This window comes from Camelus ferus, chromosome 28 (assembly GCF_009834535.1).
Source record: "Camelus ferus isolate YT-003-E chromosome 28, BCGSAC_Cfer_1.0, whole genome shotgun sequence".
Classification (NCBI taxonomy): Eukaryota; Metazoa; Chordata; class Mammalia; order Artiodactyla; family Camelidae; genus Camelus; species Camelus ferus.
Genome location: NC_045723.1, coordinates 7,129,174 through 7,153,887, shown reverse-complemented (window position 1 = coordinate 7,153,887; position 24,714 = coordinate 7,129,174). Strand labels below are relative to the sequence as shown.

At 56.4% G+C, this 24,714-nt stretch overlaps 1 protein-coding gene and 1 long non-coding RNA gene across 2 annotated transcripts in view; one reads left to right on the top strand and one right to left on the bottom strand.

Annotated features, from left to right (window-relative positions):
- Nucleotides 1–1,188: 1,188 nt before the first annotated feature.
- On the bottom strand, nucleotides 1,189–24,699 carry LOC116660397. Its single transcript, XR_004315901.1, has 3 exons — nucleotides 20,915–24,699; nucleotides 4,332–4,335; nucleotides 1,189–1,198 (listed from the first exon to the last, which is right to left on the bottom strand). It is a non-coding gene; the product is annotated as an uncharacterized LOC116660397 (long non-coding RNA).
- ATOH8 (atonal bHLH transcription factor 8) overlaps nucleotides 7,618–24,714 on the top strand; it is a 31,513-nt gene continuing 14,416 nt past the window's right edge. The window contains exons 1-2 of the mRNA XM_032469803.1: nucleotides 7,618–9,258; nucleotides 17,752–17,943. Of these exons, the coding sequence (XP_032325694.1) occupies nucleotides 8,500–9,258; nucleotides 17,752–17,943 (951 nt within the window). The 5' untranslated portion in view covers nucleotides 7,618–8,499. The remainder of the gene's footprint in view (nucleotides 9,259–17,751; nucleotides 17,944–24,714) is intronic.

The window sequence follows — 24,714 nt, the reverse complement described above, 5'->3', positions numbered from 1 at the left end:
GCAGACATTGCCAATTGATTACAGCACTCTTTCCCAGGGGACCCAGATGCAGCCTCAGAATCCTTTCAGTGCAGGGCTTCAGGCAGCCCCTACCAATCAATTAGATCTGGCAGGCAGGATAGAAGGCATCTGTCCTCTGGGCCCTAGGTGATCTCCAAGCCTCCCTCCAGCTGTGCTGACCTAGGATTGCAACGTATTAGGTGCCTGAGGCCTCAGTCTGGAGACCACCAGGTCGACAGCTGTCCCCAGGGCTTCCCGGGTCTGCGGCGCTGCCCTGGGGCTAGGCTGTGGGGTAGCCGCTACCTTTTTCATTTTCCTCACTGCTAATAAATGTGCATTACGTCAGCTCCATTCTGCCCCCTCACGTTCTCCGGCTGCCGCCATCTGCGGGGACTTTCTCAGAGAGCTGTAAAAATAGTTTTTCAAGGATCCTGTACAGAAGAAGCAGCCAGGCCTTTTTTTTTTTGTTTGTTTCCTTTCTTTTTGGAGGGATTGGGGAATATGGGTAGGGACTACTTCACAATGAAGGAATGTGCTCCTTGGGGAATTTAAAATTGTTTGCCTTGGAAAAAAAAAAAAAAGAAGAAGAAGAAGAAGAAGAAAAAGAAGAAGGAGTTATCACACTCTGGTAACAGCTCCCAGGAGATCACTGGTTTAAGCCAGGTCTTGTTAGGCTGTTGACAACCAGGTCCTGATGAGCAAAGCACTAATGGGCTGCTGGCTCGCTCCCTGGCCGCCCCCTGGCTGATCCAGCTTCGGTGTTCCAGTGGGCTTGATGGCCGTGACAGAGCTTTCCTTGCCTGCAACAGGGGTTAGGGCTGCAGGAGAGCTAACTTTCTTATGAGTGTAGGTTTCCCTTCCCCCTACTGTGCTCTGGGGCTTGAGGAGGCTTAAGACACATGCTAAGATGCTCAGATCCCGGGGCAGGTGGGCGCTATCACATCCTCACTCTTCCCATTTTATAGGTGAAGAAACTGAGGCTTGCTGAGGGCAGGAGACAGGGGAAGCAGGTGCCCAAGGGAAGGGTCCTGGTCCTGGGGACAGAATACATCTCTTGTCTCCGAGACCAGCAAATCAAAGCTGCAAGAAAACTCCGAGAGCGTCCAGCCCAGAGCTTCTCCAACCTGGGTAATGTGTGCTCCTGTCTCAAAGGGTGACACGTTGTCACAGAGCCCGAGGACACAGTTATGCTCTTCTGCTTTATGCTTTTAATTCTTATACAATTATAAGCAGAAATTAATAAATTAACAAGAAAAATGGAAAAGGTGATAAAATTCATATTAAGAACATGAAATTATCATGACGGATAATGTTATTTTGCTGAAACAGCCCATAGGGCATTGGAGAGGAGCAGAGCAGATGCCACAGAAGACCCTGGGCCTTCTGCATCAGAGGCCATCTGGGGGACAGTGTGATGCCGGGAGAGGGAAGAGGACCAAAGAAGGCAGGGCCAAGTCAGAGGCTGGTCGGAGGAGGCAAACAGCCTGGACTCTTAGCTGCTTCGGGCAGCCCTCGTGTTCTTTTAGGGGGTGAGCTTGCCCAGCACAGCCTGGCTTGCAGTGTAGCTTCCTTGGGTGAATCTCCTTGAGGCTCAGACATCCCCTCACTTCCTGGTGACTTCCTGACAGTCAGGGCGGTGCCCTGTGACCATCCCCTCTCTCCTCTGCCGTCTTACCTGCTCATGGGAAGAACCTTCGCTAAGCTTTGTAAGCGAGCAGGTGCCTCTCCTGCCTGCCACTTCCTGTCTCTTTTGGGTGAGAACACGGACCTTAGACATGAAGCGTTAGTCGACCATAGAGGGTGTGACAAGGAGAAAGGGGCTGGCGGTTCCACCTGTAAGTGGGTGGTGAGGGGAGGCCTTAGTGAGGAGGTTTGGAGGGGGCAAGGGAGCCAGCCGTGGCAGTTGTCAGGGAGGTGATCTGCCTGGCCAAATCCCACCATCCTTCCAGCCTGTTCCAGCCCCGTCCTGCAGCCTGGCTTCATCTGTCAAATGAATGAATGAATGACTGTTGATTTGCACCCATCGTCCCCCACTTAGTTTATTAGGCTGGGAGACCCAAAGCCAGAGAAGAGAGGGTGAATTCGACACAACTGCTGGTGCCCGGTGGTCAGAGCAGCTATTCCTGGGACGTGATCAGCTCTGTCTCTGGACACACTGATTTCTTCTGTCAAAGCAGCTGGTTGAATATCTGAGTAAGACCTGGTCTGAACTGAGCAGTGGGCCTTCGTTCATCCAGTAAATATTTGAGTGTCTGCTGTGTACCAGGATTGTTCTAGATGCTGGGACACAGCAGTGAACAAGGCAGGCAAAATTTTCTGCCCCCATGGAGCTGACATTCTAGTGGTGGAGGAAAAATAAATGAAAACCCTATATAATGTGTCTGGTGATGGTTAAGTGCTTGAAAAATTAAAGCCAGGAAGAGGTAGATACTGAAGGGGAAGGGTACAAACTTTATATGAGGTGCCTAGGGACAGCCTTACTGAGAAGGTGACATCAAAACACCAGGAGAGGGTAAGGGTGTGAGCCACCAGGCTACCTGGGGGGAGAGCATTCCAGGCCAAGGGAACAGCCAGGGCAAAGGCCCTGAGGCAGAAGGGAGCTTGCTGGGTAAGTTCAAGGAGTAGCAAGAAACCGAGTGGTGGGAGGATGGAAGGGATGAGGTCAGAGAGGAAATGGGGGACCAGATGTCAGCCTTGGTTCCTGCGCTAATGCTCCAGTTCTCTGTTACTGCATAACCAACCACCCCAAAGTGCAGTGGCTTAACACAACAATTCAAGTCTCGTTCCCTGTGGGTTGGTTCTGTGGGTTGGCTGGGCTCAGCTGGGCGGTTCTTCCTCAGGTTCCCCCATGTGGTTGCAGCCAGACAGAGGCTAGAGGCGTCTGGAGGCTCCCCTGGGCTGGCTGTTCACATGCCTTCCTCACTCACAGGTCTGGCACCACAGGGCTCTCTGCGGGGCCTTTCGCTCCAGCAGAGCAACCTGGACTTCTCACACGGTGCCCCAGGGCTCCCACTGGCAGGAAGCTGAAGGAGATAGTCGCCTTAAAGCTCAGTGTCCCTTCGGCTCCCGCAGGCCCCTGTGAGCCACGGCAGTCGCAGGCCAGCCCAGGTTCACGGGGCGGAGAAGCAGACGCCACCTGTCCAGACTTGCAGAGGGAGAGGATTGCTGGCAGCCCCTAACACACCGGAGCAAAATAGGAAGTCACCGGGAGGCTCTGAGCAGAGGAATGACATGATGTGTCCTGTGTTTCAAAGGCTGTCTGGCCAACTGTGTGGAAACCTGGCACCAGCCTGTCCGTCATGCCAGGCTCTCCCTGGGGCTTGTGGGACACCTTCTCTCCCGACCCAACCCTCCCATTGCCTCCCCGACCACAGGCGTCAGGACTAGGTGAGCCCCTCGGGCTACGCCCTCTGCAGGGGAAGCTGCTCCACTGACCACAGAGCATGTGCTCCATCCGAGCTGAGCAGGTGGCACTGGCGCATCCCAGAGGGAGTCCCAGAGAGGGAGGGCTGAAAGTCTCCCTCCCTCCCTCCTGCTGCACCCTTATCCAGCCCCTGTCCCAGCCCTGAAGGCTTTCTTAATTTTCCATAGTCGAGATGGTCACTTGGACAGAGGGAGGCAGAAGGAAGGCTGGAGAGTGAGTCCGGAAGAGCTCCCTGCCTGCATGTCTCATTGCTCTGGATCCAGCAACCTGCTGGTTAATGGTGGCTGTGCGGACACTGACTGAAGGGTAGGGAGGGGCTTTCGGGGCCACCAGGCTGGCTGTGTGCTACTTTCTGCTCACTCCCCTGGGTGTTCCTATCGGGGTGGGTATGAGCACAACTCCAGAAGGCCCTGATCACAGGCGTTCTGTTTCCTCCTGGCAGACTAACTGCCATTCTTTCTCCCTTTCTCGAATGGATGACACACCCACTTTGGAACAATCTGAACAGCCAGAAACAGGGACTCCAGAGTCAGGAATGTAGAGTTCCATGTAACAGGTATCCAAGGGTCCATCCCATTTGGCCAAGAAGACAGCAGTCACTGCAGAGACACCCTGCTCTTACCCATGGGTGGCACATACACACTCAGGAATTGCTGGGAAGATTCTACCCAGCAATGCCAGGAGGGCACCAGTGTCTGGATGAGATCTGGGGTCCACATGCCTGAGGCCATCACATACCCAGAGGCAGTGCCCTGCCACCTGACCCTGACCCTGACCTGGAAGGAGCTGGAGCGGCCCTAGCTGGTCCAAGGGAGGTTGGTGGCACATGCAGGGACAGCCAGGTTACTAGAAAAGCCAGGCCCATAGGTGGCCCAGTTACTTACCTCCCCAGTTGCTAGTCATTGACATCTCTGGAGGCAGCAAAGCACAATGGTTCAAAGCTTGAGTTTTTGAGTCAGTTGACCTGGGTTCAAATCTCACTTCTGTTACTTCCTGTCTGTTGGTAAGTTTTTTTTTTAATCTAAGAGCCTCAGTTTCCTTATCTGTAGAATGGGCTTATTTCCCTTGGTCATTATAAGGACTTAGTGAAATAGAGCCTGATTTCACTTCCCGTGTGGTAGTGATTATTGCTGCCTGGCTTTCTAGCGTTTGTTCCTAGTGGCCTAAGCCTTTCTTGTCTTCACTTCCCTTTCTAGCTTTGTCCCTATTCCCTGGACCAGCCATCCAGGGGATGTGGAACCTCCCAGTGGCACTATCAGGCTAGCCCAGAGTAACCTCAAAACACTCGATTCAGTGGGGGATATTTTTAATGTTGGGCGTAGGTTTTCATTCCAAGCAGGAAGTGAGACCACCTGGAGCCTCTAAAGCCTTTTTATCTTGGCAATTCTATGAATTCACAAAATCCATATCACTGTCATCAGAGGACCACCACTCGGCTCTAAATCCTTGTGGGGAGAGGGCTATGTTGTGTGTAGTCCAGACAGTGTCCTACCACCAGGGGGCGCCGGCAGGCTAGTCTGTCTCCACTTCTCCCAGAGGCTCAGGGAAGGGACCTGGGTGGCAGGTTTGCCCTTAGGCTGGGGCGGGGGGGGGGGGGGGCATGGGCAGTTAGCTTGGTCTTTGAAGGTCTGCCACCTGGTGGACTGGGATTCGCAAAAACAGGGACCCCTCACATCACTTGGGCCCTCCTGTTTGCCTCCTGTTCTGATACACGGCATTCAGTCTTAACGACTAAGGGGATAACGCACGGAAAACAAACTGCAGCTCAGAGAGGTGAAAGGGTTGCTCAAGGCCACACAGCTGGTAAGCCTCCTAGGCTAGCTTGATGCCAACCCCTAGGTCCCGCAGGAGAGGCAGCATAGTGAGGGGGGAGGGAGTGTGTCCTGGGAGACAGGAGCTGGGTCTGAGTCCCACTCTACCTCCACCCAGCACAGCTGACCACTCCTGTCCACTCCTATTTCCTCCTTCCACCCCATGGGATCTCAGTGACCTTCTCCTCTTTTTGGGAGAATTGGTGATGGGCTCAGGATCAGCATGAGCAGAGCCCTGGATACTCAACCAAAACACGTGATTTTCCTGGAGCACAGCCTGGCCTCTTCAGGGACAATTTTCAGTCTTGCCAGACTTCCACATGCCCCATCTAGCCATGGACACCCCAGGCTGCAAGTGTAGCCTGAGCCTGGGGGCAGATGCTGGGATGCAAGAAGCGAGGGCAGCTGCATTAACCCAGGATGCTTAAGGCCACCATTCACTCGGCTTTATGCACCATGCTCAGTTCTGCACATGCAGCCTCACTTAATCCTCATGCCAGCCCTATGAGGCACAATGTTATGATCTCCATTTTGCGGAGGAGGAAACTGAGGCGCAGGGAGTACCATAGCAGCTCTGGAAAGGGGAGCTTGGCTTCAGTACCTAGATCTGCTGACTGGCTAGATCAATGAGGAGTGAGCAAGCTGGGGTCTCAGCCCCTGCTTGGGATCTGGAGAATGTAGAGGGCATGAGTGTTTCAGCAAAGGTTTCCTGGCCACTGACTCTTGGAGACAGGGAGGAAGGAAACTGTGGCTTTTCAGGAGCTCACAAACCCAGGGGTTCAGACAGGACCCAGTGGAGGACAAGTGGCAGCAATAGTTGTGAGTGAGACCATCCAAAGGCCAGCAAGAGGGATGGGGGCTGTGATGATCAGCCAAAGAGCCAGCCATCAAAGGGTGAGAAGAGCGTGCTCTGCAGAGGGTCCTGGGCTGGTGGAGGAAACAGCAGGAAAGGGGGGGGTCTTCTCTCTGGGGCACACCCTTGGTTTTCAGGAGAGAGAGAAGGTCTGGGAAGATGCTGGGTGTCCAGGGAAGGGGGCCCCTCACTTTTATGATGCTGGGACCCATCTCGGTGGAAAACATGAGATTTTGCATTTACGGCCATCGGAAAACTGCATATTTCTGTGTATCTGTCCCTGTGTGAATGTGAACGTGTGAATGTGTCTTTGAAGCCTTATGTCAAAGTCCTTTTACATCTGTGGTCTCTTTTACTTCCCCAGCTACCTTGAGAGTTTGGCTGGACAGAAATATCATTCTCAAGGACAGATTCAGAACCCCAGTGGGATGAGCTATCTTGCTTACGGTCATGGGGCTCGATAGTTGAAAAGTCTAGCACAATCTATGCTCTTGCCCCTCAATCTTCTGCTTAGACTCCTATCCTACCTCCCAGGGGGCCCTGTATGTCACAGACCACAGCGCCATCTGCCCTTTCTCACCCCCAGGGCATTCTCCCCAGAGGACAGAGGGGACTCCAGACTGAGAATAAGCCCTGAATTTTCACAAGAAAACCCCCATCAGGTCTGGTGGGTCTGGGGGCGGGAGTGAAGGACTGAAACCAAAAAGATGAAGATCCCAGTGGCTACAGAGGCCAGGGCCCAAGGCCAGAGTCAAGGGTCCATTTTCTCCTCCCAAACTGCTTTAAGCACCTACCATCGTCTTAAGGAGAAACTGTCACAAAAAAGGACCTGTGAAGAGTGAAGCCATGTGCTCATGTTCAGGGAAGCCGCGGGGAGACAGGCGGGAGACAGACGAGGGCAAGGGCCCGCTGGTTTGATCTTTTCTTTCCAGAATCTCCAGTGGGATGGCATTGAGGACCAGGGGTCTGGGGAGTTGACCTCTGTCCCCTGCCAATGACAATGAGCACCTGCAAAGCTCTCCCTCTGTACCAGGCTGCTCTGAACGCTTCACATATATATGTTCAATTAGTCCTCACGACACAGAGGGAGGAAGGCACAATTATTACTTCCATTTTACAGATGAGGAAATGGAGGCACAGAAAGGTTCAGTGACTTGCCCAACATCACTGAGTTTGTAAGTGGCAGAGCTGACATGTGAACCCAGAATATCTGCCTCCAGGCACTCTTCCGCCTCTATTATTAACAGTAATAATAACCAAACTACCATTTGATGAGAGCCTCCTACGTGCCTGGGGCTTAACTCCTCACAGCAACACTGTGACTTAGGCATCGATGTTCTCCGAATTTCTCATTTCATAGATGAGTAAATCCACGCTTAGCCGGCAGCCTGGGGTGAGGTGACTTCAGAGTCGCACAGAGGCGACTTCCACTCTGCTCGGCCTCTTTAACTCGTGCGTGACAGCCGGAAAACACATTCCCTTTCAGGGCCTCAGTGTCCCTGTCGCTTGCCTTCTGCCCCTGGCCTCCCTGCCTCAGCAAGTGACAGAGAGGATGGGGCTGCGGGACGCGGGGAGTGAGGGTCTCAGGCAATCCCAGAGCCTTTCCCTTCCCTCATCGACCCCCCCAGGAGAAGTCGCCGTTCTGTTTCTTTCTCAGTTGTCAAGCTGGAGTGGAGGGGTGGACCTGGAGGTGCTGGGTGCGGAAGGTGGACGCTGCGGCACCGAGAGGTCAGCAAGGCCGGGTAGAGAAGGCCCAGCTCTGATCTGGGGAAGAGCCGAAGGGCCCAGAAGCCACGTGCCGGGAGCAGACTGTCCTCTGGGAAAAGAGGAGCGCCCTGGACTTGAGGAGGGGGCGTGGAGGGAGAGCCAGAGGAGGCAGGTTCTGGGCAGAAGGGATGGGGGTAGGGGGAGGTAGAGAGGACGCGGACAAAGGAGGCGGCCGGCAGCCCAGCTGTTTTGAAAAATGCTTCCTGTTTCTTTAAAGGCGCTCGCGGCTCGGGCGGCCGGGGCTGGGGAGGCGGCGGCGGCGGGAGCTGCCTCCTCTCCGGGCGGCGGCGCTGACTGATCTCGCGAACTGGGCTTCTGTGTAAACTGAGGCTAAACAAACACAGATGGAGCGCAGCGGGCGTTCTCCAGAAATGCTGGCAAGGCGGCAGCGACTTCAGATGACACTCTGAGCGCTCCGGGAGAGGACAGCCCGGCGGCTTCGCGGAGCCGGCGGCGCAGCTGCCCCGGGCGTGGGGGAGAAAGGGAGGGAGGGAGGGAGGGAGCGAGCAGGGGGAGAGCTGGAGACTCCGAGGCGCTGAGCGCGGCGGCCGCCCGGGCAGAGCCGGCGCGCAGCGTGCAGAGCGAGCGCGGCGGGCGCGCGTCCCGGGGAGCCCCACGCCCCTGCCTCGCGCGCTGCCCGCGCCATGAAGCACATCCCGGTTCTCGAGGACGGGCCGTGGAAGACCGTGTGTGTGAAGGAGCTGAACGGCCTCAAGAAGCTCAAGCGGAAAGGCAAGGAGCCGGCGCGGCGCGCGAACGGCTATAAAACTTTCCGATTGGACTTGGAAGCGCCCGAGCACGGCGCCACCGCCACCAACGGGCTGCGGGACAGGACCCAGCGGCTGCAGCCGGTCCCGGCCCCAGTACCAGCCCGGGTGGCGCCGGCCGTTCCCTCAGGTGGGGGCGCGGACACCGCCGGGGAGCGCGGGGGCGCCCGGGCGCCGGAGGTCTTGGACGCGCGGAAACGCGGCTTCGCCCTGGGCGCAGTGGGGCCGGGACTCCCCACGCCGCCGCCGCCACCGCCGCCGCCTTCAGCGCCCCAGGGCCAGGTACCTGGGGGTCCTGAGGCACAGCCTTTTCGGGAGCCTGGCCTGCGTCCCCGCATCTTGCTGTGTGCACCGCCTGCACGCCCCGCGCCATCGGCGCCCCCTGCGCCCCCGGAGTCCTCAGTGCGCCCCGCGCCCCCCACGCGCCCTGGGGAAAGTTCTTACTCGTCAATTTCACACGTAATTTACAATAACCACCCGGATTCCTCCGCGTCGCCTAGGAAACGGCCAGGAGAAGCTACCGCCGCCTCCTCGGAGATCAAAGCCCTGCAGCAGACCCGGAGGCTCCTGGCGAACGCCAGGGAGCGGACGCGGGTACACACCATCAGCGCAGCCTTCGAGGCGCTCAGGAAGCAGGTACCAGCTCCCAGCCGCACACTCTCACTGCGCCCGGGGATGACTGCGGGAGCGGGTGGGTGAGTGGAGGGGGCATTTTAGGGAGGATGAGGATAGGGGTAAGAGACAAGTTGTCCCCGACTTGTTGGCCCCAAGGCCCAGACAGGTTTGGGTCCCCCTGGAGCAGTGACCTTTGCCACAGCGTTGGTACAGATCTTAGTTTGCAAAGCGGTGATGAAGGTTCGAGATCTCTGGCACGGGCACGCCCTGGTTACAGCCACCCCCATCCCCCCGGGGTGACCCTGTCTGCGCGTCTGACTTCAGCCCTCATAGTTCACTTTTATGGCAGACAATATTTGTCTCCCGGAGTCCCTTGGGCGCGGTGGGGAATGGAGAGGGGGAATGTGGGAATCTGTCTCTGGCGGGGAAGTGGGGGAAGACCCTTCCCCTTCCGGCAATTTGGCGTGGTCTCGGAGGCCCCGAATGCTGTGGAGGGGCGGTCCTGGTTTTGCCAGAATATATGGGTCCCGCGTTCCGGGGGAAGTCTGTCACCACTCCCCATTCAGCCCCCACCCCCCAGCAGGGATGCCCCTGCATTCAGATTGCTTCTAAGCTCTTCACCCCTTGCCCCTCGTGTCCTTAAGAATCGGGGCTACAAGCCTGCGCCCCCCCCACCGCGGGGCGGCCTCCGGAATTGGCTGGAGAGAGCCCTTCCTAGGAGATCCCCGCCGCTGCTGCCTTTCACCCCGTGCCGAAGCAGGAAGGGCTGCTGAGGGGACTGGTTGTTTGGAGGATCTTCAGAAACTAGTTCTGGGGTGGGTTAGGGCTTTTTAGTTTGGAACGGGCTGGGGCTGTCCTCACCAGACACTGTCTTCTGGGGATGGCGTGGGGGGAGGGGACGGGGAAAAATACTTGTCCAAGAAATACCTAAAGTGGGGAGCGGCAGTTTTACAGTTCCACTTCGGCCGAAACTGAGACTGCCCTGGGGTTCTAGGCTGCTCATTTTCTTAGAGCAAAGAGAGATCTCAGAAGAGAATGGTAAGTGCCCCCCACCCCAGGGCACAAGGAGGGGTTTGAGGGTGGATGTGACTGGTTTGAATGGGCAAGATTTTTGCTTGCGCTGTAGCTGACTTCCTGTGTGACTCCAGGAAAGTTGCTTACCCTCTCTGTGTTTTAGCCATCCGCAAAGGTTTCAGAAATCATCATCTTCTATCTGGAGCACACTCTCCTCTTCCTCTTGTGGGTAGGGCAGGCAAGGTGCCTGTGTCCATCCATGGGAGGGGAATTGAACTCCTGGGGAAAAGAGGCTCTATGACTTTGGAGCCAAAGTGTCTCACTTGGGTTTGGGTCAGTGAGATGGAGTGAACTGGAGGGGTTAGATAGCTGTTACTGACCCTATGTTGGGATTCTGGACAGTGAGCTCAGTGGAGAATTCAGTCTCACCCTCAGGCAGTGGCTCTGTGTTTGAATGCCTGGGGACAGTGGCAGCTAGTAGGGCATCCTGCCACCTCTCCCGCCCCCAGGATGGAAGGATCAGATGGCAGAGAGATGCCTGTCCACCAGCTCACCTTGCAGCTAGGGAAACCCCTCTCAGATCGGGGCAGTGCCCAGAGCATCACAGGTGGGGAGTAGCACGGTAGGGCTGACACCTAGGTCCTTTGGCTGCTGCTTCAGGGTCCTTTTTACTCCTCTGGCTGCCTCTTTTAGTTCTGAGAAAATGTTCATGAGCTCTGTGTGCTCAGCTACATCTCATTTGTCCAGTGGCTTCAACTTCTTTCAATAATAAATTCCATTTTGTTTGATCTTAACATCCCTGTCAGTTGAATTAGCCCACTTAATGGAATGGAAAACTGAGACATGAAGAAAGAAGGAAGGAGACTCTTCCAAGATCACCTGGTGGGTTAGGGAAGATGACAGAAGTTTCTCGAATGCCAGTGCTTCTCACAGTGTCATCTGTATTCGCACTGCGAGCTCCCCACCCCGACTTGTAGTGCCATTAATAGTTGGAAGCTGGGCATGCATATGGCTCGCTCTGAGATGAGACTGTAAATCCTGGTTTCCTTTCACTTCTACCCTTCTTGTGGGGAAGTTCTGTGTAAGAGGGACAAATTCAGAGTGTACGCACACACGCAGGTACACACAATTGTCTGTATACACACGATCAGTACACGTGCCCAGGAGCACACACAAGTGCAAGAAGCACCTGTTACTGGCTGTTCCCCCCATGCCCAAACCATCTGTCCCTTCCCCGTAAACGCTGCTCGTGGGCACCTGTCTGTTGTCTGGGAGGAAAGAAATACAGCGGGGACACTTCTGGTCCCAGAGCCTGGGCTGAGGCCATACTCACTATGTCCCCATCACACAGTCCCCATCCAATGGGGAAAGTCCTATGTCTCCGACGCACTCCCTCCTCCTCTGGGCATGTAGAAGGCACACACATGTGCATATGCACATACACACACGCACGTACGTGTGTGTGTGTCCCTATCCAGACTGGCTGTGGCTCTGGATCTAGGCTCAGGCTTGACCGTTTGAAATGGGCCCTGGGAAAGGAGGGAAGGAAGGACGATGGTTCTGTCTGAAATGAGGCCTTGGCCATTGCACCAATGAGGTCAGTTCTGCAGTTGTAGCTCTGCTCTGGGGCTTGGTTTCCCTAAGCAGCTTCCTGGTACCATGAAAAGAGCACTGGGTGGGGAGTCCAGAGGTTGGAGTTTGAGTCATGCCTCTTTTGTATGCTTTCTGTGTGACCCTGGACAAGTCACTTTCCCTCTCTGAGCCTTAGCTGCTAAAGCTGGAAAATGGTGACAATGCTGGGCCTCATACACAGCTTTTTTGCAAAGAGCGAATGAAAAAAGGAATGGGGGCCGTGGGAGGAATGAACATTTTTTGAGCATCTACAGAGCCCTCAGTGCTGGGCAAAGGCCTTGACAGATGTGTAAATAAGAATTCCATAACCATTTAAATAACGATTATAGAAATTACCATTTATCGGAGACTTGCTTTGTGCTGGGCCTGTGCTGAGTGTGTTATGTGTATTAGTTCATTTAACGAAATAGGTGTTTCCAGCCCCCACCCCAGCCCCACCCCCAGTTTCACAGATGGTGAGACTGAGCTTCAGAGACTCATGTAAGTCGGTGGCAGTCTCACAGCCTTTCTCTGCCGCATGTGGCCTCGCGGGTTTCGCGCTGCACGCCTCCCTGGCCACTCACTCCCCAGGCTCCGGGGTGCGGGTGCTCCCCGGGCCTGGTGTGGTCGCAGCCTGCCATAGATGTGTGCCGCTGTCATTGCAGAGCCCGGATTCGAGTCAGAGTCAGCGAGTCGCTCCAGCGCCCCGGCTCCTAGGCCCAGGGAAGCCACACAGCCTCCTGTGTCATCCAGCCCACCATGCTCTTAACCAGGAGGGGAACGGGGGTGGGGGGGCTCCCTGGCCATGGAAGCGCAAACTGGGGAGAGAGAGGCCCTCTGGTCTGGGGTGTGTGTGTCAGCCAGGCCCCGGGTGGTGGGTGTGCAGGGCAGATGGTCAGGCCGCAGCACATGCCACCAGCCCAGCTGCGTGGGGCCCTCCCTGTCGCCTCATGTGAAGGCCATGTGTGCACAGCTGGGCCTGGCCCATGTGCGGGGCTGCTCCGCGCCAGGTGGGAGGGGGTCCAAGGGAAAGCCTGGCCTTGCTGGGGGGGGGGAGGGGAGGGGCCAGAGCTGCGGGCCTCGGCCTCTTGGCAGAACCCTCTGGCTCACAGGCCGTGCTCACCCTTGGGGCGTCTGGTGTGCGTGCAGATTTCCTCTCTTCCTTAGAAGTGTGAATGGAGGGATGGCAGCCTAGCCAGGCGGAGGCCCGAGGCAGCAGGGAGGAGCCCTCAGGACCCGCCGAGGTGCTTCTTCATTAAGGCGGTACCCAGCCCATGGGCCCCTCCTCTGCTTCCCCTGGAGTGTCCCAAGGACTCTTCCATAGTGGACTCAGGGTGGCCCAGGAGGGGGCATGAAGATGGCACCCCCAGCCCAGCACCTCCCTCAATCTCAGACCCCAGAGGATGCCAGGGGCCAGAGCCTCCACGCAGCCTGTGTACCCCTCCTCAGGGAATGAGGGACAGGTCTGCTTGCCTCCAGACAGGAGGGGGTGACGGAGGTCTCTCTTCTGCTGCCTTGTGCCCACAGTCACCAGGGCAGCTGTTGGTGGAGACTCACTGCGCTGGGCCACGTGCCTTACTGGGCCTGTTGTCTGCATTTCTGTAGGGCTGCCTCCCTGTTTCACAGGCAAGGACGCTTACAGGGAGGCAGAGCAAGTGGCCAGGATTTGTCCCATCTCGCCCCGGGGCCATGGCTCTGAACTGCTCAGACCTGGGTTCTCTGGGTCCAGCCTCATTGCTGTGTAGCTGGTGGGGACTTTGTCTAAATGGAACTTGACAAGAACCTTGACCAGCTCTGTGAAGTGGCTTTGCCGCAGGGAGGCAGCACTCGCTGGATTTCAAGCGGAATCGAGTGAGGATGCAGTGATGTCGGAGCTCAGTGGGTCCAGGAATCTTGGTGGGCTGGCAGGAGGGCGTCTTGAGCGGGGTCCAAGGGTAGGTAGGTGTTGGCACAGAGACGGGGGGTGGAGGTCTTCGAGGCCTCCCCTGCGCTGGCTGGTCGGGTCCTGGCTTTGCTTCTCTGTAGCATCTCCTACATCTGCCCACGATTTCATTCTGCGGTAACAGGTATTCTGATGCCCGTTTTGTTGGTAAGTAAAGAGGTCCCCTAAAGTTGTGGACCTGCCTGAGATCACATGGACGGCCAGGACTGGAGCGTGGTCCTCAGGATCCCAGGCTCTTTCTCTTCTGCTTTCTGGAGCCAGAGGAGGGTCCAGCTTGGGGTAAGTGGGATGGAATCTTTTAGGGACATAGGGGTCTGTGAAAATCCCCATGCCTGTTTCCCAGAAGCTTAACAGTTCTTGAGGGGTGAGCACGAGGCAGGTCCTTTTACTTTCCTGGAAGTTGGGCTGCCTGTCAGGAGTTGGAGCCAAGCAAGCCTGCCACCTCCTTTGGCCTGTGTCCTCTGACCAGGCCGAGCAGACGACTGCTGGGGGGTCCTCTGTAGGCAGTGGGGGGGGCTGGGCTCTGGTGGCTCGCTGTGGATGCTCAGAGAGGTAACACACAAAGGCCTGGGTCCCTTGGAGTCCAGCACTCTCCATCCCCAGCTCAGAAGGGTGGGCTGCCCACCTCCCCACCTTGGGCTATAGATGCTCACCCACGCCCCAAGAGGTTGCTTCTGGCTGATTGGAAAGAGCCCAGCTAAGGTGTGAGTTCAAAACCCAGCTCATCGCTCATCATCTGAGAGATACAGGAAGTTCTCATGCCCCCAGGCATCAAATGCTTCTCTCTAAAGTCTTCATTTCTACCTCATGGGGCTGTTTAGAGGTGAAATGTACTCAAAACACCCAGTCCTCTGCCTGGCCTTAGTAGGTCACGAGAAACAGCAAGGGGTGATCTGTTCCCAGCAGTCATGGAGGGTACACACGCGTTATCCCCACTCTCCAGATGAGAAAACTAAGGCTCAGAGGGGTGAAGGTGCCTGTCCAAAATCACACCACTGTTAAGTCCTTGGGATTCAGACTAGCTTGTTCTGCCCTACCTTGACCTCCAAGAATCAGAACTGGTTGCTAGACCCTCACTGGCCAGGGTGCCTCCAAGCTGGGCTCTCAGGCTCCAGGCTGCTGCATCCTGGGGCGTGGGCACCAGGAGGATCTGGAATTAGCCAGGGGAGCTGTGGAACACCCCCCGGGGAGTGAGAGGAGGAGAAGTGAGTGGCCAAAATTTGTCCCTGGTGTCCCCTGTGTTGCTGGGAGAGCCCGGTGGCCTTCTGCCTTCCTTGGGCGATAGACAGAAAAACTTCTGGCTCCAGCCACGTCTCGGCTGAATGACCTGGGGCCCAATATGTCACCTCTCTGTTTCCTCATATGTCAGTGGGGTAACAATCTTTATTTTGAAGAAGGTTTCAGTGGGATAAAACTACCTGTAAATAGTGGTCGCAGAGCCAGGTAAACAACCAGAACTCAGTTGATGGCTTTCTTGTTAGACCTGGACTTTGAGAGAAGCAATGGGACAGAGTGACAAATCTGGGACAAAGCTGGCTCAGAACCTGGCACGGGAGCCCCTAGGTTGGCCTTGCCCTCATCTGTTGTCCCCTGGTGACCCTGGACACCCACGTGGAGATCCTGCCCTAGATCCCTGCCCCCTACTGGCAGGGAAGCTCAGCTGCCCAGGGGCCAAGGGCTCAAGGCCTTGGTAACTCCCAGCGTGGCCTCTGGGTGACAGCACACTAGGGCCTGTGTCCCTGAGCTGCGCGCCGTGTGTCCAGAGCCTCAACCAGGCAGGCACTCCCTCCTGGGGCACAGAGGAGGCAGAGGTGTTGGGCTGAGCCCTGAGACCCCCTAACCCTGCCCCTGCCCCAGGACTCCCGGGAACCTTTCTGTCCTACAGATCTTGTTTATTTGTTCAGGCTGATAAAGCAGGATTCTCTGGACCCTGGTTGGGAACAGGCAAAGTGCATTTTTCTCTGAGCTTTTCTTGGATGGGTTTGGAGCTGTCGCCGGGGCTGGGGGGGAAGAGGGAATGCTTAGGAGCTGGTGGTCCCTCTGTCACCTCCCTGCCCCTCCTTGGGTTTCCTGGCCTGGTGAGGGGTGACTCCTTGGCTGCTGGAGGATATGGAAAGGTGACAGAAAACCTTTCCTCTGGCCTGGACTGGGGTCTCTGGATCCCCAGAGGGTGAGGGATGAGCAGGTGCTATGTTCTGGCCAGATCTCTTGTTTCTCACCCTCTCCAGAGCCCCTGTTTGGAGACCTTCTGCAACACCCACCATAGGAAAAGTTTTGCTGAATTATATCAGGCCTTACTCTGCGCAGTGCATACACCATTTCCTTTAGTCCTCACCATGCTGTGAGGTCAGTCCTGTTAACAATGCGATGAGGACGCTAAGGCTCAGAAAGGTCGTCTCTTGCCCAGGGTCTTGTATCTGGGAGGAGCTGGAGCCAGGAGTTGAACCCAGGTGCCCAAAAGTTATGCGGGCTTAACTAACTCTTCGCCAAATAACTACATCTTCATCGTCAGAGAGAGAACAGCTTCTGAATCCAGTTCTAAACACTCTGGAGATGCCTGGTGAACATGCAGGGAGATCATTCATCTGTTCATTCATTCCCTCCTTCAACAAGCCCCTCTGAGGCCTGTTGTGGGCGGGGCCTGCGCTAGGCTCTGCACACAGAGGCCTTCCCCTGACGGCAGCCAGGGAGACTGACCGTTCAGTGAGTCACAGTAATCAGGAGTTAAGGACAGATCGGGGCTGTTAGGGAATCATCAGGGGCAAGCACCCTTACTTCCCTGGTGCAGGGTTGGGTGGGGAGGTTAGAGGAAGGAAGATCCTGGACAAAGTGAGCTTTTACTGTTTAATTCTTATTTTTTATTGACGTGTAGTCGATTTACAGTGTTAGTTTCAGCAAAGTGTACAGCAAAGTGATTCAGTGATACATACACATGACTATACATATGTGTGTGTATATTTAGATTCTTTCCCATTCCATGTCACTACAAAGTGAGCTTTAAAGTAAGGCTCATGTGTTGCTGCATTTAGGGCCCTCATCTGAAGGGAAGGACGCGTCAGAGCAGCGGTGGGCTCTCTCGGTCCGCACCTGTCAGAAGGGCTTTGTGGTGGCGTCTCCACGCTACGGCGCAGAACTCTGCTGCCGTCTTTGTAACTTCCTGCTCACGCCGCCGGAACACTGGTGGGCAGTGCTGGAGACCCCGTCTCTTCACCCCGTATGAATTCCTGTGCAGTTAGTGAAGGTCTAGCTGGTGATGAATGTTAAGTGTGTCGAGTCTGGTTGGGGCTCCGTTTATTAGGCACATGTTGTATATCCAGGCTCAGAGGGCAGAACGTAAACGAGAAAAGAGAAAGCCAATGACATGTGGGTCTCCCGGCTAAGCACTGACACTTGCCTTCTGGTATGTTCCCAGGGTCCCGGGTGCCTAACTCTGGGATAACGTTATAGCATCCCTCTTGAGTGTAAGTTCTCTGATGACAGAAACGAATTATTATTCATTGTTGGACCCCAAGGGCCCAGCGAGACAAATGTCACTGAATGAATGAACAGACTCTCAGAGCTGAAAAACAGCTGTTCTCTCTGAGAGACTCCTTCTCAGGGAGTCGGGGACGGAGCTCCGTCCTGGAGGGGCCTTGCTGTGCTCCGTGCTCACTGACATTTGGGGAAGAGCAGAGCCTCGCGTGGCCCCCCACAAGGTGGGAATGCGGATGCCTCCTGGGGTTTGCGAGTGGCCGCACTGTGATGTGTGTGTGGGGACAGCAGGTGGCCCAGAAGAGGGAATGAAATCTGGGTTGCGGGATTATACAGGCCACCTCTGCCACCTCGCAGTCCCCTCTCCTGCAGTGCAGTGTCTGTGAGTGGCTCACAGCTTCCTGGCCAAGGTGCCCTTCCGGGTCGTGCTCAGCAGGGACTCCGGCAGCCCCTCCTGACGCCTCCTCACTCCCCAGGTGCCGTGTTACTCGTACGGGCAGAAGCTGTCCAAGCTGGCCATCCTGAGGATCGCCTGTAACTACATCCTGTCCCTGGCGCGGCTGGCCGACCTGGACTACAGCGCCGACCACAGCAACCTTAGCTTCTCCGAGTGCGTGCAGCGCTGCACCCGCACCCTGCAGGCCGAGGGCCGCGCCAAGAAGCGCAAGGTAAGCGTGGCCATGTAGGCAGCAGCCTCCGGGGAGGGCGGGGGAGGTGGGGACAGGAACTTGGGGCGCCTCTCACTCACCCAGGCTTCCAAACGGACCATCAAGGTCAGCCTTGTGGAGGTTCCAGGTCTCCTCAGGCCCCTGGGGTCATGTGTGACTCTCCTGCTGGTGATGGGGCCGCTGGGTACCAGGGACAGTCGCCCTGGGACAGTTGCCCAGGGCCTCTGGGCCTGGCTTTGCTCATCACTTAGATGAGGAGGACGAATCATCTCTGCAGCTCTTTCTGGTGCCGAATTCCCCATGCAGCCCTGGATTGGTGTCACATCAGGGTGAGCTCCCCTGAGCAAGTGACAGCCCAGGAGAGCCTTCAGTATTTTGGGAATTTGTCCTGGCCTGTGGCTTACCTCTGGCCACGCATTAAAGCAAGTAATCTTCATTCATTCATTCCAAAGAGATTTGCTGAGCCCTAGCCATGTGCTGAGCTTGCTGGGCAGGGGTATAAAGATGATAAACATGTGGTCCCAGCTGCCCCCCGCAGCTTGCAGGACAGTCAGAGACCCTCTTGCCCATGGATAAAGGCAGGACAGTGTAGCGAGGAGACTGGAGGCCTGTGCTGGGACAGTGGAAGGCCAGGCGGAGGAGGGACAGGTTACCTCTCCTGCCCAAGGGTGCTTGGAACTTAGTCTAAGTGGTGTTTGAGTTGGGATCAGCAGGACCACCAAGAGGTCATCAGGCAGATGAGGCAGGAACAGCATCCAAGGCAGAGGGAACAGTGTGTACAAAGCCTACTGTGCTTGGAGAAATGTGTGTGGGAGGAAAGGGGGGAGCACAGCTGTGGTTCCCAGATGGCCTGTGCTTCCAGCATTTCCAGTTGGGGGTCATTGCCAGGCAGTGCAGAGCAAGGCTTATGGCAGCCGTCTGGGTCTCCGAGGCCCTGAGGCTAGAGGGAGAGAGACAGAGGGGGGGGGCCCAGTCTGTGTCCATAAGGAGGATGGAGGTGGTGAAAGATGCCTGACTCCCCAGGGCATCCAGGGATGGGGAGGGTGGGGGGAGCCAGGTGACTCTGGCACCCTCCATCTGTTCTTCCCTTCCATCCTGGCTGGACCCTCCTCCATCTCTGACATTCCTCCCCCAGCCCCGCTCCAAGGAGGCCCCTCTCCAGGTTCTCCAGGTTTCCCAGAGGCCCCTTCAAGAGGCTTCAAGCCAGAAAGGCCCTCAGTGAACTGTCCTGCCCACAGCAAGGAGGGCCCCTGGCTTGTCCCCACCGCCAGCCAGTGCAGTGGGGTGATGGCCCATCGCAATCCTGGGAGTGATTTAACATGGACCAATTAGATGAAATCTTCGTCAAGTGGGTGAGAGAGGAAGCGCGACTGGCTGCTCCTGGGGCGGCTTTCCTCTGGAAAGTGACGCGGGTAAATTAAGGGTGTGATTGATGGCTCCATGCCGCTCTCTGTGACAAAGGAGGGTTGTAAACTCTCCATGAACTTCCCCTGGCATTTGGGTGGGTGGAGGTGTGGATGGGCAGGGTGGCCAGGCACCACTTTCCCATCTCTGCCCCTCGCTCCCCCTCTCCCCATGTCCTCCCCCACCCATCAAAGGCAGGAGCGCAGGGGACCTCTCCTTCCCTGTTCTTTGACTGGAGCAGAGTGTCCTGGGCTGGGGAGGAAGCTACACACTTGGGAAGTGAGGGGATAAGGGTGCGGGGGTGATGATGCCCCGCAGAGATGACCTTCTGGCTTCCCCTGAAATCACCTTATATTTGAGACCCCTTAGAGACTATCTGGTCCAGCCTCCCCATTGTTCACATTGGGAGACTGAGGTGGCAGATTGTGGATAAGAGCATCAAACAGCCCTGAGTTCAACGCCTGGCTCACCGCCTACCAGCTGTGTCATTTTGGACCCATTTCTTAACCTCTTCTTGCCTCAGTTTTCTCATCAGTAAGTGGAGATGGTGGAAACATCCATGATTTCCAAATCCTTTTCCAGTCTGACTCCAAGCAGAGGTCTTGCCTCACCTCTGAAGGACAAGGGGACCCCTGTGTCCTGCCAGGTGGGCTGTCCTGAGGCTGCCATCTCTTGAGCACCGTGTCTGGGGGACTTAGAAGGAGGGACAGGACAGGGTCCTGGCATTGCTGGGACATCTGAGACCCTGCAACTGCCCTGGTGGATCACAGGACCACCTCACTCCGGCCGTGTGTGCCTTCCTGCCTTTCTGTCACCAGACAGGTGGGTAAGTTTCAAGGTGGCCTCAGGGATGGTCTTTAGTGACCCGCCTTGTGGCCATGAATGGCTGGGGTGGGCCACTGCTTTGTTAACCAGAACCAAGGGAGCTGATGTCCCTGGAAACACACTATTCATTCATTCATTCATTCATTCATTCAGTGTTTATGAAGCCCCTGCAGTGAGTTCCACACCGGGGAATGCAGTCCTGTGCACATGGGCGCCGCGATGGGTGTTTCTGGTGGGCTGGGCTTGACTCCCCATAGTCCCTGTAGATGGAGCGTGTGGACGTGGGGCTCAGATCAAGCCCCTGTTCCCCTCCCCTGCAGCCACTGAGGGCAGCCTGAAGTTGTGGGGATGAGAGCGAGTCAGGCTTCCATTCTGATGAGGGACATAGAAAGCAACGAGAGGAAGAAACTAGAAAACGTGCCGATGTAAGTGACCAGCTGGAAGAAGTCCTCCATGAGTGATTGTCACCAATGTCATTGATGGTGCTGAGCTCTCCCCCTTGGGGGTGGCTCCCTCACCATTCATGTACCCCAGAGGCTGGGCAACCTTTCTCCAGGACACCTCCTTGAGAGATTGTCCTCAGTGTCCCCTGATGAACTGCCCTGTCCCCCCAGACCTGTCTTAAGAATGGGATTTAAAGTGAACTTGACTTATTCTTTTGCCCATCTCAGCCCTTCTTTCCAGGGGGTGGGGACCCACATCCTTTGACTGGTGAGTCTGCCATCTCTAGGCCTCACAGGACGTGACTTTGGGGGTTCAGGGCCTGTTGCGAAGCCCCGGTCGCGCAGAGAGGCCTGTAGGAGGCCGCCCAGCAGAGAGACAGGTGGGAGGAGAGAAGGGCTCTGGAGAGCTCAGCTCTGACTCCGGCTGCAGCCGGAGATAATGCATGTTAAGCACCTGGCTCTGGGCCATGTTTCCGCAGCTCCTGTTTTTAAAGCAGCAACTCCTAGGAGCTTCTGAGGAGGAGGAGGAGGAAGACCAGCAGAACTGTTCCACACCTGGGCCGGGTGGGCATTGCCAGACCTGCAGAATAGGAAAGGATCAATTTCCCACAGTCTTGGGTACTGCCTTCCAGCAATTTTAAGGCATTGAGTAATAACGATGATGATGATGATGGTGATAATAATAATAATAATAATGAAAAACAGCAGCAGCAGCAGATACTAACATTGATGGCGTAGTTTAAGACCTGGTGATAAATGACCAGTAAGTTCCTGGCCCTAAGTTGCTCGCTGGCCCCAGGTTGGAGGTGGGGAGAGTTAAGGCGAATCCTAGTGCACTGAGCTCAGGGCTGTACCAGAGGCCTGGGCAGTGACTGGTGACCCCCAGGGCTGTGACTGTCGCTGCCTGTGCCAGCCAGAGAGGTTGGGTCTGCAAGGCCAGAGGATGCTCCTCACCCTGTGGGTGGGCTGGTGCAGAGGAGGCGTGAGGCTGGTATAGCTCCGTCAGACCTGTGTCTTCCCTCTTTCCCTCCTGTTTTCTGGGCAGGGGAGGCTTTTCGTGGTGATGGCAAGTCCAAGGGTAGCTGGGCTCCTCTTTGGAAGGACATCTTGGGTGCAGACTTCCGTAGCTTCGGTGCTGGGGACAAACTGAGGTGGCATATTGGCTTTGAGGGTCAGTGGGAGTCATGGGTGTTCTGAGTGGGTGGCTGAACCCAGGCCTCGGACAGGACCCGGTGGCACCTGCATTTTATGTGGACTGTTCCTGGGCCCCGCGGTGTTCAAGGCAGAGTTCCCCAGAGCTCCTCCTCTGGCTGGATCTTGGCCCCTGGGAGCACCTGTGTTCCCAGAGTGCCCACCGAGGGGCACTGTCCTGTCTCTGTCCCCACCTGCCACGTACATAGTCACCCCCACTGGGGCTTCGGTCTCCACTTCTGTAAAGTGAGTTGACCCCAGAAGTGATTTCTAAGCCCCCTTCTGGTCGGACTTTCCGGGCTGAGGTCACCCCAGTCCCTTTTCTTGTCTAAATGACTGAATGCATTACGCTCCCGTCCTCTCTGCCCATCACGGGCATTTCACGCAGATTTGCAAGCCTCCCACAGGGACTGTTGGGACCCCAGTGCAGTGCGCCCTGAGAATACTGCCAACACCTGATGTTCTTAGAGCCTGGATCACGCACCAGGTGTGGTGCTTGCTGCTTAGTACTTCCGATGTTTCACCCTGTTGACTCCTCCCACCATCCCTGCAAGGTGGGTGATGGTGTTGTCCCATTACACAAACAGCAAAACTGAGGCTCAGAGGCCTGAAGCACTTGCCAGTAAGTGAGGGGCCTGAGGCTCCCACCACTTCCCTGTCCTGCCTCCAGCATGGAAACGAGGTGGTGAGAGGAGGTCCTGTTCCCACATCCTCCGGGCCATGTTACTGAGTTAAATACCATTTGTTCTGAAAGCCTGTGGAGTCCATCTCTGCTGGGAGAAAAGGGGGGTGGGGTGGGAAACCACCATCAGATTCTCTTCTCGTCATAAAAATGGATGCAGTTTCTTTTTTCCTGGTATTCCAATGACATAGACGTTTGTCACCAGCTGTTTGTGCTAACACGGAGTGTTCTCTCAGCTGCTGCTTCCCCTCTCGCATTTGACACCGTTAGCCCACAAGGCTGGCGGGGACTGGGCTGGAGGGGTCGTTGGCTGCAGATGCCCTCAGGTTGGCTTAGGGCTGCCTTCCTCTGATGTTCCCCGGGTGGTCCCGAGGCGGGGGAGGGGCAGGGGCACTGCTCTCCCTCTTCTTGCACTCTCTTCACCGCCCCCCTCTCTTTTTCCAAGTGCTCCTCTCCAGACCTTCACTCACAGACCCCACCCGTCTCCCCACCACACTATGAATGACAGCTCGGGGTCTCAGACAGCGAGAAAGAAGCAACCTCTCTTGCTCAGGGAGTCACAGAGATGTGGGAAGCTCCAGCTGATGCTGTAACCCACCACCCCTCAGAGAACCCCCCAGAGCACTTTGAGCCAAGTGCCCCCTGGAAAGCCCTGCAGAGGCTCAGTGGTCCTTGATCCAGGATGCTGTAGGTGGGGGTTAAGTTGAGAGAACCCTACAGTACTCCGTGGTGCTGTCATTCAAGGCACATAGAAGTACAACAGGGAGACCTCCAAGGCAAGACCGCGAAGTAGGCAGAGTGTAGGCTTTGGGGCCGGAGACCTGGGTTTGAGTCCCGGCCCTAGCTGTGTGATCTTGGGCATGCTACCTAACTTCTCTGATCCCCCATTCTCTCATGTGTAAAGTGAGAGCTTACATACCTTCCCTGCCACCTTGCTGGAAGGATTAAACAGGATCCCATATGAGAAAGGGCTGGCATTTTCTTAGTGCCGGAAAGGAAATCTCATGAATTACGGCTACAAGGTAACAGCTTCATAGGGAAGCCCCGGAGGAACATCTCAGGAAAGGGCAGTGCCCGGAATGGATGAATGACTGACCGGCCAAGAGGAGGGCAAGTAGTTCTGAATGGGGGACTCCACTGTCTCCAGCACTTCAGGGCAAACCCCTGGCCCCTCTCCAGCCGGCCCAGAAATCCTTGGGCTTTTAAAGTTCATGAATTCATATCAAAGAACATGCACAACATTTGGCTGTACATGGTAATAATGCTAATAAACAGACTATCACTAACCATCGTGCCGACCGTGTAGCGAGTGCCCTTTGTGTGCCAAGCACCTCCCCTACGTTATCTCTGTCCCTTATGCTAACCCAATGAGTTAGCACCACCACTCCCATTGCACAGAGGGGAAGCCGAGGCCCAGAGAAGGGCAGTCATTTGCCCAGGGCCGTGGAGCTCGGAGGTGGGGGAGCTGCTTGAGCCCCTGTGTGTCTCTGGTTCCAAACTCTGAGCTCTTCAGCGCCTACACCAGCCAGCCCTGCAGCTCACACACTGCCCAGCAGGGTGGCCTGTGCCCGGGGAGCAGGGGGCACCAAATGCGGGTGCAGGGCCTCCTCCGAACAACCGCTCTTATGTAAGCAGCAGGGCTGCAGCGCATGGAGGGAGGCTCCATTTAGCAGCAGGGAGCCACTAGCCCGCCGGGGGTGGGGGTGGGGGTGGTGGCATGGGGTGGGGGAGCTGTCACCGACCCCTGGCACCCCCCACCCACCGCCCCCCAGCGCCGCCGCCGCCAGCGAGGCCTGACACCGGGTTAAGTCGCCTGGCGGCCTCTGGCTGCAGCTGGGAGCGCGCCTGGTTCCCATTCGGGGCGCTGTGGTTTTGATTAGCTGTTCCGCGAGGCGGGCCTGGTGGCGAGGCCATGGGAGCTCCGCTGGAACAGAGGGTCCCCCGCCCGGCCGCCGCGGCCCCCCCACTCCTGGCAGCCCCAGACTCCAGATGTTCCGAGCGCTCGCTGGGAAGGCCTGCTGGCGCCACGGAGGGCAGAGGGCAGGGAAAGCACGCGAGCTGGAAGCCCAGGCACTCAGTCACCGCAGGCCTTGGCAGCCCGCCCAGCCCTCTGCTGGCACATTCCCCAGCTCTCCCCTGGCCATCTGTTCCCAAAAAACCCTTTCAGAGCCTCATCATCACTCAGGATACAACAGCACGAGCAGCTGGTTTGGAGGCAGCAGGGAA